Here is a 15,033-nt window from a genome sequence, read left to right as displayed (position 1 = left end):
CAACTGTTTGGTACCAGATTTAAAACTGCTCTAATTCTTTTATTTATACTATCATAGTTAATTCCATTTGACATACAATGGAAATTAATCTTAACAATTGCCCCTATAACGCTACAGAAACCACAGTGGGAGAATGGTGCTACGCCCATGCAGCAGTGGAAGTGAGGTTATGGCTGCAATACCTATTTCTTCCTCAAGATGTCAGTGGTGTGCTCCCAGTGACAGAGAGTAGGGTGGACTGACAGTAAAGTGAACAGTGGCTGTCTCGTCGCAGCAGCTCCAATTTAAAATGTGCCTTCAAAGTGCTCAGAAAAGTGCTTTTTGAACAAGGTCCTTACTATGAAAACTGCAGCACCAGCTCGCTTGTAAAACCACCACAGCGTGAAAGAAGCAACATGACAGGTGAAGGTCCAACACTGGAATTATTCCCACTATCTGTCTACCACACGGAAATTCAGGCAAAACAAAAAGGCATGGATACAGGTGCACAGAGACAGATAGACAGCCAGACACATGCCTATACACTCATTGACAGATAAGCATGGGTTTTCTCAAATGAACAACAATTAAAAAAAACACACACTGGGACAGTGGGAATGTGAATGCATAATCTAGATTCAGATCAAATAAAGAAATTCACATTTTAAGCAATTTTTTTTTTGTTTTTGTTTTTTTTGCGTGTTTACAAAGACAGAGCATGAGGCTGAAGTTCAAGGTGACCGAGAGAGCAAACAGGAGACTGGGAGGAGCCTTCCCAGAATGCCAAGGGTGTCACAGCACCCATAATCCTCTGCTCCAATTTGCTGCCCAGCAGATCCAGTCGGTTAAGATTTTTTTTTTTCTGTGCTTGGCACACTGCCTCGACTAAAACTGATTTTGTCTCTGTGTGTGTGTGTGTGTGTGTGTGTGTGTGTGTGTGTGTGTGTGTGTGTGTGTGTGTGTGTGTGTGTGTGTGTGTGTGTGTGTGTGTGTGTGTGTGTGTGTGTGTAAAAGGAGTTGACAGATAGGAATTTGTGAGTCGCTGAGGACAGAACATCCTGTCGGGTGAGAAGTAACACGTGTTTCTTGCTCAAGTCCTCTGTACAGTGGTGAAATAAACAAACGTGTGTTCAGGGCTCCCTCTCTGCTGCACTTCGTCCCAGCCACGGCCTCAAGGTAAATACAGCAGGTGGGTTGCTTTGCTAGAAACGTGCGCTTGCCACAAAAACTTTCCCACACGGTTAGAAGCTAAGAGATGGAGGAGAGCGGCTGTTGGAGGCACACTGGCCGCTGGGTGTTAGTGTCAAGTGCGTGCGTACGTGGTTGTGTGTATGCTGAAGAAATCCCAACACAACAGAGTTCACATCCCCCCCTGCGCTTTACTTCTTAATCCCTTCCTGAGTCCCTTAAACAATTACTGGCAACATTTCACTCTTCATTAGTGTGTTTGTGTGAAGATTCGCTATAAGGCAAGGAGGGCAGGTCTAGATGAAGTAAGACTGAGAGACAAAGGGATAAAGTGGCGCGGAGGGAGGAAGATCATACTGCCAGTTCAGAGGATCTCCAGTGTTCCCCTTTTCTGGCTTGTGTGTGTGTGTGTCCATTTCTCTAAAAGCAGCGGGGGCTCAAACACCCCCTTTCTTCTCCCAAACATGTAAGTTTCTCCCTGTACATACTGCATCTCACTTGATCGCTCACAACTGCACTTCCTATCTCCTGTACTTCTTTCAATTTATCTTCTTCAGTTCCTTCCCAAACATCAAAATCTCTTTTTCTGAACCCTTGAATGACTGTGAATCTTGTTATCCGTCAGCTTGTTGTTGTTGTTTTTTTTTCCTCTTTCCCTTGATCCCTGGTTCACAGCGTGTGTTGTTCCGTCGGGGGGTGATGGGGATGCAGGGAGGGGGGCAGCAGGATTGGGGACTGGGGAGTAGCAGGTGGTGAATGAGGTGGGGACTGATGTTGATGGTGGTGATGGTGGTGGTGGTGGTGGTGGATAGGAGGGCCATAGTGGGGAATGACAGGAGGGGTGGCGGGGAGGACGTAGGGGGCTGGGGACGGAGTCGGTGAGGATGAGTAGCCTCCAGCCATGCAGGAGTAGGCTGAGGTTCCTCCCCCGGACAGCGTAGAGGTGGGGGAACCAGGGAGGCCGTCGGCCAGCAGCTGATTGTGGAAGAAGTATGCACACTGGTGGATGAAGCTCTCGATGATTGTCTGGTAGGTGCGGGTGGCAGTCAGGGCGTCCATGGTGGTGAAGTCTGGCCTCATGAGCGTGGGCCAGAAACAGATGGACAGGTTCTCGCTGGTCATCAGGTTCAGCTTGTTGTTCTGGCTCACCCTGGGAAACAAAGACACCAAACAATGAAATTAGGTTCCAGAACATTTTCTGACCAGCCAACAGCTGGAGGGTCTGGATCGCAGCAGTGGAACGACTGATGAAAATTTCAATTTCTTTGAGGATCAAGAGCTATTTCGGTGTGTGAACGTGTCTAGCTCATACTACTGTCCTCAGAACTACACTACAAACTATACCATAGCTAAACAGTGGTCTCCTTAATTTATCAGCATCTTATTATATTGCTTAAGGTGAAGCAATAGGTACTTGTCACCCCTCAGAAAAGGCCATGGCCAGATGGTAAACACTCATGATGTGGAGTTCAATCAAGAATTCTTCTTAAATCTCGAGAGTTTTACAAACATGTGTAAAGCGTAGTGTAAAAATAAGCAAACATTGTAGAATAATAAGCATAATTTTGTGGAACAGACATCGACTTATTTCTTTCATCATTTTGTCACCACTAAGATATATTTTGGGGAATTGGACCCTCAGGTTCTGAACCGCTATTCTATGTTAGAGTTTAAATTAGGACTGCAAATTCTTGCTGACATTTTTGGGGGCAAAGCAGTGAATTTGTCAAACCTAAACTGTCAGAATTATTAATACACAAGTAAAACATCCACTATCATCCTTGTACAAACAAATAAAATAACCACAGCCTCAACATGACTCAACATCAGGAAAACCTCTATTCTATCAGTGTGCCTGTTTCAGTGATGTCACCCTGGGTCACATCACTGGGTGACCAGCGGTGTAGTCAGCAGAGCTGCCAGAGGCCATCTCTGACCCCGTCGCTCACTCACTTGTGCAAGTGGCTGATGACATATTTGAAGACCTCGTAATTTTCCTTGGGGAAGCGGCGCAGAGCATCCTTCATCGTCTGGAAGCGCTGCTCCCTATCGTTGATCTCTGAATGGTGGCAGAGAGAGACAAGAGGTTAGGGGAGAGAGGAAAAATGCCTGGGAGAAAAGATTAAAGGAGTCTGAGCAAAAGACGCCAGGGAAGTGAGTGTGGAGTGTCAAGAAAGACGAGGAGCGACGGGGAGAGTACAGTTGAGAGTACGAGAATTCAAAGAGCGTTTGGAAAGCAATTGGTTGCAGTTTTCAAGAAGTCTGTGCAGGACACAGTGATTTCATTCCACAACAGAACAAGTTTCACACATTTCAGTGATGAAAACACACACGTGACACATTTCAAAAGGACTCTTAACTCCAGTTCTCAGAAAAAAAAAACAGCAGACAAAGACCACACACATTCCAGAGGAGAAACACACCATGCATACACCCATTACAGTATTCTACAGATTACAGCAACTCGCACACAAACACACAGACACACACAGGGTGTGTTAAGCCTGATGGCAGCGAGGAGTGAGTCAGAAACACTGACGTCACCGGCTAACACAGTCCATCCTGTGTGTACGTGAGCGAGGCAGAGAGCAGCAGTGAGAACAGCAGATGTTCTCCTCCACATCACCAACATGATTTACAGTCAAAGAGTCTTGAGTTTGTATTCCCACAATGAGGTCAGTGTGGATCAAAAACAGATTCAAGGCAGAGCGACTTTACACAGCCTCAGTTCCTCCTGCTGCACATCCATCATCGGTAATCAAAACTTAACTCACTTCCTACAGCTCATTTGAAGTAACTTCGCCATAACAATATCCACCAAAATGCACCAACCAGCTTTTACTGAACCTCTCCACCTCTCTGTCTGTTACACCGCACAAGCTCCAATTCTGAAAATGCCAAGTCCAATTTGCTATTTTCGACCAAGACCACCTCACTTTTCTTTTTCACTCCTCTTTTCCTCTATTGTTGCACAGACTGCAGGGGCTTTATCAGGTCTCTGTCACGGCTGAGAGGTCTCGCTGGGGCCATAAAAAACCACACACACACTCACTGACACACACGCATGCAGAGCTCAGTGAGTGACAGCAGCCTCACGGCCCGGGGGTAAATCTCTCTGGTGCGATGCAAGACTAAGCTATGCTTTAAATCTCCATTCTGACAGATTACAGGACACAAAGAGAAAAAGAGAGGCCGCAGAGAGCGCAGGAGCACCCCTCATTCATCTAACATACGAGTATTTTCTCATGACTTCATCCAGACCCCGGTGCTGCTGCATCACCATGCGCAATCATCCCCACATCCTCCTTCCCAAGCCTTAAACATGCTCTCCCTCCCTCCCTCTCTCCTCTCTTCCCCAGCTCCTTACCAAGTGGCAAATCCAATTCTCCCCATGGATGGATTTGGATTGCAGGAGTTTTGCTTGTTAGGTTACAGAAAAGTTACAATGAAGGGAAAAGGATTTCAAGCAAAATCCAATACCCCTCGGGTTTTAGCGAAGAATTTACCCCACCCCCCTGCACCTCCTTGTCCCCTCATACCACAGCCCCAAGACTTACTGAAGGCCTCCACCAGCTCTCCCTGCATGCTGTAGGGTACCAGAGGCTCAGGTAGCTCGGAGAAGAAGGCCTTCATGGCTCCTGCTACTGTGTTCATGGTGAAGTCTTTCTCCACCAGGTCCAGGTTGTGGTCTGGAAAAACATAAAACATGCATAGGGTAAATAAGAGAAGTGGTCAAAACATGCCTTATAAACACTTTACAATCCCACTCATTGTGAAAGAAAAACTGCCCAGTAAAAAAAATACTCATTTTGGGAAGCTCATTTTGATTCATCCATGGACTACAATTTAAAACAAATGCTACTTTGTTATTGAACACCCCACCCAGGATCTTTTCATAAGGGCAGTAGTCTGAAATAATGTCATCAAAATGGTAGCCTGGTGTTGCCAGACACAAATTCATTTTGTGAATTGATAACGTCTGGTAACATTTCATTGAAAATCGTTTCCAGCTGTGGCGTCCGAGTGAACTAATCCTTAAACCAAATGGAATTGACTACCATTTGACGCATGTTGTCACCGAAACTCCTTTAACTGAAAACAACACAGATTCTCCCTCAAATGTGAGCAGATTGCAGCATCACGTCAGCAAATGACTGTTGCAGACTTTTTGGTCGCTGATTGGTCCTTCATGCGAACAGGGATTCCAGAACATAATCACAGTGAAAACTGTAAGCAAGGGGGTTGGACCCAGAAGGTTAACAAAAACTTGAGGAATGTCCTAAAACGTACTAAATTTATATTTAGTATTTTTTGCGTTCTTATATCTTAGTTTACGACAAGAAACACAACATAAAGCTGATTTATTATTATTATTATTATTATCATCATTATTTTTATTAATAGGGGCCTGCAATATGAATTAAACTACAGCATGGTGGCTTGACTTTAAATAAAAAATGCAAGAGCCTGAGCATGTTGGTAAATATTCCTTCAATATCACAGCTGTATCATGAACAGGAGTATGATATATGAATAATAATGGACTATAAAGTACCTTGATTTGTTGGGTGTAAACTTTTCTACATTTAATTTTACATAAAATGTACAAAATCACATTATATAGACATATTACCATGTAAAATTACACAGACAGTCTCCAGCATTATATTGATATATCCGGGAGACTGTGGCTCAGTCGGTAGAGTGGGTTGCACACTAATCGGAAGGTTGGTGGTTCGCTCCTCCTGTCCACATGCCTAAGTGTCCTTGAGCAAGACACTGAACCCTAAATTGCTCCCGATGGTGTACCATGTTGTAAGTCGCTTTGGATAAAAGCGTCAGCTAAATGTAATGTAATATATAATACACTTTCTGTGGTTGTTTAATTATGCACACAACATGTCTGCCCTTGACTTCTCTTTTCCTAATTTACTTAATATGAATAAATAGCAAAAAAGCATGGCTGGCAATTTATCACAGAATCATTTCGGTTAATAAACTTGCTTAAATAAAAGTAAAATGAATGATTGAGAATTATAAAGTTAATTTGCGTGAAGAGAAAGTGCAGAGAGCTGGAGAGCAAAACCACCAGAGCACCACTCTAGGAGAGAGAGCATGTGTGTGTGGGAGTGAGAGACTTAATTAAAAAAGTCATTTTCTGATAACTTTTTACTTTACAAAGGTAGCACATGTAGAACGAAGACAGGCGAGAGAAACGTACTCCAGCAACGGTTCTGCCTCAAACATTTTCAGTCGAGCTCCCATTTTGAGTGTTTCCAAGTTATCTGAATTTTCAGGGAGCTGATGAAGGGCCATCTTCAGCACGGCTATGAGACTACTGCACTGTAGTCTCACCTGTAATTGTCTTGTCCCACTGGCCCGGGGCTCAGAAGGATTCGACGCAGGGTTTCAGACTCTGATTACCCGAGTTGGATTTAACCTCAGCCAGGCGTACGCATACACAGGCCATCTTGCTCTGCTATCCATCTCTCGACAGCAACATGCTTCATTAACCAAACCAATCTGGGGGCAATTAACTGCCCACAACAGACAGACACGCGCGTGGAGACACGCGGCGAGAGCGCTTGTACATATGTGAGGATGCACACGCACACGGGAGCAGGTAGACGACTGAGGAGGCAGCTCTACAGTGAAGAAGTGAAGGCCAATTCACTCAGCAGAATTAATGCTCCCCGGTTAATTAAGGGGATTCAGGTTTGTTATAGATAGAAGCAGACATACACACAGCTCTTAATGGCCTTTTCTTCACACTCAGCCTCTAAGTGTATAGCTGAAGCACGTACACATGTGCGGTAGGCTTTGAGTGCTGTAAGCAGAACGTTACTCACCTTGGTCGAATTGCCGTTGCATGCTCTCCATCTCTGCCTTGTTCCCGCTGACCCGGTAGATGCCCTCTGTGCTCAACCCTGGTGGAAAGAGAGAGAAGGGGGAAGAAACAAAGAGAAATGTTATCCCCTCAGTTTTCTTTGCTTATGTTTAATTTGCAGCAAGTATTTATGGTATCGGGTCGATCAACTCCAAGCCCTCTTCAGTATATAATTGTGAAGTGTACAGGTGCACTCTAAAGGGCAGAAAAGGAAGATCCACAACAGGCTGTGCTTACGTCATTTCTCTTTGTCCCCTTCCCCTTAACACACTATTAGCACTATTTATTAAACCCATAAAGCACTCCTGCAGGCCCTCTAAGAGCCCGTTGGTGCACTGTGACAAGTTGAGGCTACCTCAATGCCGCAACACCATAAAATGACTTGAGGAAGTGTGAATGCCATGTAGCTACTTTTCCTCTAAAACTTAACTACATTCTTCAGAGGATTTGCAGACTTTTTCTTTAAACACTAAACAGTCAAATTACATCTATATTTATTAAAGGACTGAAAACGCAGAACAGCAACAATTTGAATGTTTTGTCTTGTAAGGTATTTTAAGGCATTTTTATTCAAAGATTAGAGGTGCAATTAGAGGTTTATAAGAGACCGTCAATTCACCAAGTATATTTAAAGTGGTGTAAAATCTGTGGTACTGTTTCATTGAACACACACAGAGGAAGAATGTTATCACATTGATGAGGTTATAGAAATCTTTGGTCCTAATAGTTAAGTCAGAATGAACACCGGCACAGATAAAGAATGCAGCAGCAAATACACATATAGGGAGGCGTAACAAAAGCTTTGTATTCATCGCTACAACAATACAAGACAAAAGAGACTTTTAATACAGTTCTGCCTTTTTGTTTCATTTGCCTTCTGCTTGAATTTGTATTTTTCCAGCATTTTAATGGCTCACAGCAGGTGCAGACTAGTGCAATTGGATTGATCCAGCCAATTAAATACGTATTAAGGAGGCCTGTTGGATTCTATTATGTGTTTAAAACAATAATCTATTCTATTATAGTCTAATATAATAGACGGTTTGAAGGTTTTAACAACTTAATTCATTTTCTTTTGACTTTTTAATTCCATCACTGATCTTTTTGTTGAGCTGACAACTGTTAATATTTCCTCACACGGATAACTTCATCTCATTTTGTAAAAAAAAACCCACAAAGTTTTGAGAATGGTCTGCCTTTCAAAATACCTCAAATTCAGTAGTTTACTTATTTTTAGCTTTACAAACAGGCACACAACATGTCAACAGCCCAGCATTATTTTTTTAATTTTTTTATTTAACAAATCAGATGACCTGCAATTTGGTCCTTTTACACATTTTGTCTTAGTATATATCCACCAAATAAAAAATAACTGCTGTCATGTTGAATTTTGCACCATTAATATCAATTTACAGTGGGTCAACTAAAACAAGTCAAAGTAGGGCAGTGACAGAAAAAAAAAAAGCACATGGATAGTCGGTGTGGATAAAAGCTCATTTCTTTTTGGTTCATTAATACTTTTCCAATTTACAAAAAGATAACATTAGCACCTGCCACACGTTTAAAATTCTGTCTTCGCTCACACTTTGGTGGTGATTCACAGAGACAAAGAGCAATCCAGAGGGAGTGAGGGAGATACAGGGAGTGGCAGAAAAAGAGGACGAGATAGGGAGAGGCAGGGAGGAAATGAGAGAGCTCTCAGTCAAGGCATACAACATCGATCTCCTCCTTCTACCAATCAATTATCCACAAAAGCTTTTCTAGCCAGACACAAGGAAAACAGGGATGGGAGGACAGATAGGGCGAGGGAGTAGTGTTGCTGTGGTGGGGTGAGAGAGTGAGAGATAGTGGCAAAATAGGACAGGGACCCAAGGATGAGAAAGATAGTGGGGGAGAGTGAGAACATACAGGAGTCAGAGTCAGACTGATGAAAGGGAGAATGAAGAAAAACAAAGGGAATAAGATAAATCGGGATATATAGAAAATAAAATGCACATCAAAAATGGAAGTTACAGGAAGATGAAAAGAATGTAACGGGGGGTCAAAAAGTTGTGGGAAAGGCAGAAAAGTCAGTAGATAGAGAAGGTGAATAATATTAAAATAATTCACAGTGAAAAGCTTGGAAAGATGACCTTTCTAAAGCGGACAACAGCATCCTCTTCCTCTATTGTCAAACAAAACACTGCCTTCCTGAGGGCAACATAAATACAAACATTTCCTCTGGCATCCTCTAACAATGACTTCTCATAACTTTCCATTTTTAAAGGTAATAATAATCCTTAATAGTGTATATTCTGACAAATAAATATGAACTTTTATCAGTGTTTGGTGTCTATATCTTTATGCACTGTACAGATAAACATAAAAAACATAAAAATACACCCTTCTATGGTGACTTCACAGCTTCCAACAGCAATTAAGTAGACAAAAACACACGTGTGAACCTGCAATCACACAGTCTGAGAGGGCGATAAATGTTCGTGTAGTTTTCTGCAGCGTGTTACTGTCTGACACCGCTCCAGCTGATCCCACATCAGCCCAGATCCCAGCACCTCTCCGGGTTCAGCAGCCTAGAGGCTGATTTCATAGTTCACCATGGAGACAAGCAGTCGCTGGGTGCTGCCCTTTTCGTCGCTATGGAGGCTCCCATGGCCAGCAGATATGCCTGCACACGCTAACGCACATTCATCACCTCGGTACCCATGAGCAGAACAAACTGCGACCACCACGCAGAGAGAACGCCAGAGCCGAAGACAGATAACAGCAGTCACAATGGATTGATTTTATATAGCTGCTTTTCTACATGCTCAGAATGCATGAAAATAACAGAAAACACCACATTCATTCCTATTATTGTCAAGGACAAAGGGAGTGAGCTATGAAGTTTGAATACAGAGAGCAGCAAAGATGACTTTAGAAAAGGAAGATAAAAAACTGAAAAATAAGACAATTTGTGAGAATGACAATTTGTATGTACACATTATAAATGTGTATGACTGGAGGATTATTGGTGACATTTACACAGATGACAATAAAGGCAGTAATGTTGGTTTTGGGTGTAAGTTAGCTGGAAGTATTTTTGTTTTGTTAAAGGAAAAAGGGGAGGATGTCAGTGAAAGCTGTAGGTCCAAGGTCAGCTTGACAACGTCACTCATTATCTGCTCACACCAGTGACAAACATGGTGTCAGCGCTGTATAGTAATTTCCTGCGAGTGCCATTATACCCACAGATTATAGACACAGAAATTGGAGAAGAAATGACTTAGAGCAGCTACAATCCAAACTAAATAGCATTGTATCTCATTTCCCCTTCCAGTCTCAGAAATTCTCTATGTGGGTGAGCAGTTCTGTTCCACATGTGTCCAAATGTAAACAAAGTGTTTCTACACTCGTGCTATAATGGTTATTAAGATGTGTGAGGCTGTGCTTCTTTCCCATGCTCACAAATAACTCCGGAACAAACTCAGCACACATAGAAAACAGCCGAGACCAAACATTCTTCTAATTTCCTACCTTGTGATATCGATCAGGCAAAGGGAGCTAAGGGGAGGAACATTACCTGGCAAGCCCCTGGCTAGAAACACTTGCGTGCACATGCACACACAGGCGAGAGGAAAGAGAGGAAGCCACGAAGGGGGGAAGAGCAGGAGCAACATATACAGTGAATTGAGAGAGGTGGCAATAGGACTCAGGAAGGAACAGAAATGTGTGTAAGGAAGAAGATGAAAGAAATCAAATCTGACAAGTGTAGGTAGAGTCGGGGGAGAAGGATCAGGAGAAAGAAGTGGAGAAACAAGTGCACAGAAAGAGAGGAGGGGAAAGGAAACAGAGGATTAGGAGAAATATTAAAATGAGCGAGTGAAGATAAAAGGTGGAAAATACCTCCGCAGGAGCTGTGAATTCACTCTCATGTGAGCACAACAGAGTGTATGTATGTAAATGGATATTCGACCGGTTTTTCACCTCCATCGAGCAGTAACTGCTGTGACTGCTCCAGTTAACATCTGAATAGGGTGAGGTGGAATCTAACATGATGCCCTGTTTTCTTGAGTTTTGCCCCTATACGCTCCTACACAGGAAGAATCTGGATGTTTTGCAGTAATTCACAAATACAGAGTCTTTAATCATGACAGAGATTATAGAGGAATGCATTGGCATGTTTTGCCGATGTTTTGACAAACTCATTTGCCCAAATGCAACTCGTGTTATGAAAGGTAATAAAAAGAGAATACGAAAGGTATTCACAGTATATTTTCCTCAGATGTATGATAATGTTTCCTAAACCACAATAAACATTCAAATCCATGTGTCATCTGTACTTTTTCTGGGTGTTTAGGAAACTAGGAGAGGAAGAGGAAGAGGAAGAGGAAGAGGGAGAGGAGAGGAGAGGAGAGGAGAGGAGAGGAGAGGAGAGGAGAGGAGAGGAGAGGAGAGGAGAGGAGAGGAGAGGAGAGGAGAGGAGAGGAGAGGAGAGGAGAGGAGAGGATTTCAGTTACAACACTCCACTAACATTATACTTCGTGACAATCGTATCTGTTGCTTACAATCCCTTTGGCTTTTGTCATTGTCACATTGATCTGATCTGATGACTCACTCTAAAGTTAGCACATAATACTGTGACTGGAAGCACAGGAAATAAAAGCAATACCAAGTCCTTTTTTATGCTTTTACTCGAACCATTTGACAGATGGTTCAGATGGTTCAGATGCCACACAAACCCTAAATATATGTATTATGCAAAGGCAAATCAGGACACCGCATATTCCACTGATCTTATCGCACTGTAGTCAGCTTTCTTTACTACTTTTGTGATCAAAAAGTAGGTTAAATCCTCAGTTCATGTCCCTGTATGTGCCCACCTGTAAAGCCTACAGTTAAGCCAATACCATTTCTCAAACCTGAACAAAGAAAAAGAGAGATTTAAAGAACAGTTGGCAGCAATCCCACCAGAGAGGAGGATTAAGATAAGGAAAAAAAATACACCAGTAAAGAAACGAGTTAAATAAAAGGAGGCAGGTAAAGCACACACAGAGGCAGAATGGATCCTTTGAAATAATTTTCCAAGTGTTAACACCTAAAAGACTGAAAACAACAGCTGTGATACTCCTCGTTGAGTAAAACAGATTCTCACCTGTCGTTTCGATGAAACGGATGCACTTCTCGATGAAGACTGGGATTGGTCTCTCAGGAGTGACCACGGTGGGCAGCGGCATACCAAAGTAGTTGCTTTCGATGGGTTTTGAGATAGAATGTCTGGGTTTGGATCGTGGTTTCTGAAAAAAAAAAAGAAGAGAAGCAAAATTGGTGGAAGATTGGTGGAAGACAAAACATCAACATTATTTGAGACTGATTAACAGTAACACTGCACACATTTCCAAAATGAACTTGAGCATATAGGCATTGCTTTTGAAATGGATTGATTTCGATGGAAAAGGCTATGACCTTATTTAAGTGACTGTGTTTTTATGTTGAAACCCATCCCGCACATTCCTTTACACATTAAAATGATAAGTAATCACACATTCCTGTCTTAAGCCCTTTTCTGTACATCAGTGAGATATACATCAGTTCCTTCATCCACCATCATTCGCCGATCTCTTCATTCTTACCCTCCTTCTCTTTGTATTCTGTGTTTCTCTTTCCCTACGACTGCACTGCAGCTCTCTCATAATCAAACCCTCTTATTCATTGTTTAATTACCTTCCTGTTATTTCACTCCAGTTAAGAGACCTCGAATACCCTTCTGCAACATTCTCGGCCTGCCTCTCCGTACGGCCGAGGCATCAGCGGTAATTGTACTACGTTTTAATGGTGTTCAGTGGGAATGTTTTGAAGGCCCCCGAGGCCTGGATCTCTAGTAAGTCCGTCAGGCCCCCCCCCGAGGCTCTGCACTGGCAGGCCGGGTGGTGAGACAGGGAGGCATGGTTGGCTGGACACATAGACCGTGGGTGCAGCACAGGCCTGACAGACAGACACAGGAAAGGAGTGCTCATTAGAGAGAAGAAGCCCAGCGTGCCCTCTGCTCCAGATACCAGCCTCGCTGCACTCCAAATATTTTCAATAGCACGTATATGCACGCTCAGTCAGAGTGGTATTCAAGGAAACAAGCATAGAAATATTCATTAGGCTCAGCAGATGAACTAATGCTCACCTGGACTTTTCTGCACCGCCTGGTGTTTGAACATTTCGTGAAGTTACTCTTGTTTATCTGCAGTATATTTTCTTGGGATTCTACCTGAAGGACCCCGACCAATGCATCTGCAGTCCAAAATTATTGGCCAATATGTGGATGTTACAGCTCGAGCATTTATGTTTTATGGGTATGCGAGTGTCATTAAACTGTTAAATATCTTTACATGCACCTTGTCATAAAATGTTTACGTAAAATACATCTATTTATAGATACCTTTCGGTATTGATATTGGCCTCAACGATCCAGTATCGTTCAGGCTTTTCAATAATAAACACAGGACACTGTCACTGTCATTCACTTGTAAAGTGATAAAAACAACAAAACGTCAAGCGATAAGAGTGTAACACTCGCTGGCTGACTAGAGGAGTCTGCACTTCATTCAACAAGGCTGATGGGCCCAGGGCCTGTGCTGAGACATTTACAGGTTAAATAACTACAGAGTCTCCCAGACAGTCAGTTACTGTTGTTATCTCTATTAGTATGCCACATGATCATTTCCTAACCTGAATTCCCATTCTTATGACTCCCAATATTAACTTACAGACATCCTTACACTTCAAATTGAAGGGTGTATTGATGTGTTCATAAGTGCCCAAAACGCCCCCATGAGCCTTCATTTGAATTTAAGAGCAGTAATGAAAAACCAGACACTACAACAGTAGGGAACGGTGCTGTTTGGTTTTTAGCTCCAAGTAGCAGCTCATAATTTATTTGTGTCCTATCACACTGACTGTGTTGTATATCTGTGCCCTATCTCAGTTTAGCAGACTGTCTCTATATTCCTCCTCCCTCCTCCTCTTCTGCACCCACTTTTCCCTCTCTCTCACTGTTTTGTTCCCTGCAGTTTTGCCTTCTGGCCACTCCTTTACTTGCTGACTGAGACAGGATATGTTGCCAGAGCCGAGAAGACAAAACAGACCTCTACCACAAAAGAAAAACAAAACACATCCTTATTAATAACATAAAGACACTGTGGTGAACACTTTCATACACTGCACACAGTAGGACGCTGAAACACAAAGCTGTTCTAAAGTGGAATGACTCTTATTTCTCTCCATTTCCATTTTCTCTCCAAGGCTGTTTTCGCCTTTTCTTTGACTGTCTCCCTCTTATTTCTTGCATGAGGACACTGGACAAACTAGGTGACTGAGGAATTTGAAACATTCCTCTTGCTGGCTGAGGAGATTTGAAAAAAAGCTACAGAGGAGAGAGAGGAAACGTTTCCGGCCTCTGGCTGAGGGAGGGTGATCATGACAGACACAGTTGGTCACTGCCTGAGGTAAAGGGGTTTTTAAAATGGGCTCAGAATATAGTTTCAATTATTTGTTCCTACTCGTCATGACTCAGAGTGGCGGACGGTACCCTAAGGCTCTGTCCAGAAAAATGTTTATGCTGCATAAACCCAAACCTTCACCTTAAACACAACTGAAAATCAGACTTTGCCTTAACGCCGACAAGACGCTAACAGGAGTGGCTGGTTCAATACCAGCCACAGATCACTGCTGCAATATATCTCCCTGAAATGACCAAATAACTCAATAAAACGTCATCCCGAGGGGATTTCAGGTTGCAGCAGATTGAAAATAGACTCTTATCTTTGAGACAGATGCTTAGAAAACAGGTGATGGAACTTGATCACTTTGTTATAACCACAATTAAGCGATAATGGTCAGTAATGTGGATATCCAGATCCCAGACTTGCTGTAGGGCAAACATCAGAGGCACTAATTAGACTAATGATGACTACACTCATCAACAGCCTGCTCGCTTAAACTTTCTTGGGGAT

The 15,033-nt window shown here is 42.8% G+C and overlaps 1 protein-coding gene across 1 annotated transcript in view; it reads right to left on the bottom strand.

Annotated features, from left to right (window-relative positions):
- Positions 1 to 913: 913 nt before the first annotated feature.
- arhgap35a (Rho GTPase activating protein 35a) overlaps positions 914 to 15,033 on the bottom strand; it is a 59,393-nt gene continuing 45,273 nt past the window's right edge. The window contains exons 3-7 of the mRNA XM_069706418.1: positions 12,186 to 12,327; positions 7,017 to 7,094; positions 4,725 to 4,856; positions 3,121 to 3,226; positions 914 to 2,317 (exon numbers count right to left, since the gene is read on the bottom strand). Of these exons, the coding sequence (XP_069562519.1) occupies positions 1,837 to 2,317; positions 3,121 to 3,226; positions 4,725 to 4,856; positions 7,017 to 7,094; positions 12,186 to 12,327 (939 nt within the window). The 3' untranslated portion in view covers positions 914 to 1,836. The remainder of the gene's footprint in view (positions 2,318 to 3,120; positions 3,227 to 4,724; positions 4,857 to 7,016; positions 7,095 to 12,185; positions 12,328 to 15,033) is intronic.

The sequence above is a fragment of the Brachyistius frenatus genome, unplaced genomic scaffold, assembly GCF_029030835.1.
Source record: "Brachyistius frenatus isolate BFR_SWC_R1_liver_20210118 unplaced genomic scaffold, ASM2903083v1 Contig_62, whole genome shotgun sequence".
In the NCBI taxonomy this organism is placed as follows: domain Eukaryota; kingdom Metazoa; phylum Chordata; class Actinopteri; family Embiotocidae; genus Brachyistius; species Brachyistius frenatus.
The sequence above is the reverse complement of the archived record's forward strand: the minus strand, read 5'-3'. Positions and strand labels throughout refer to the sequence as shown.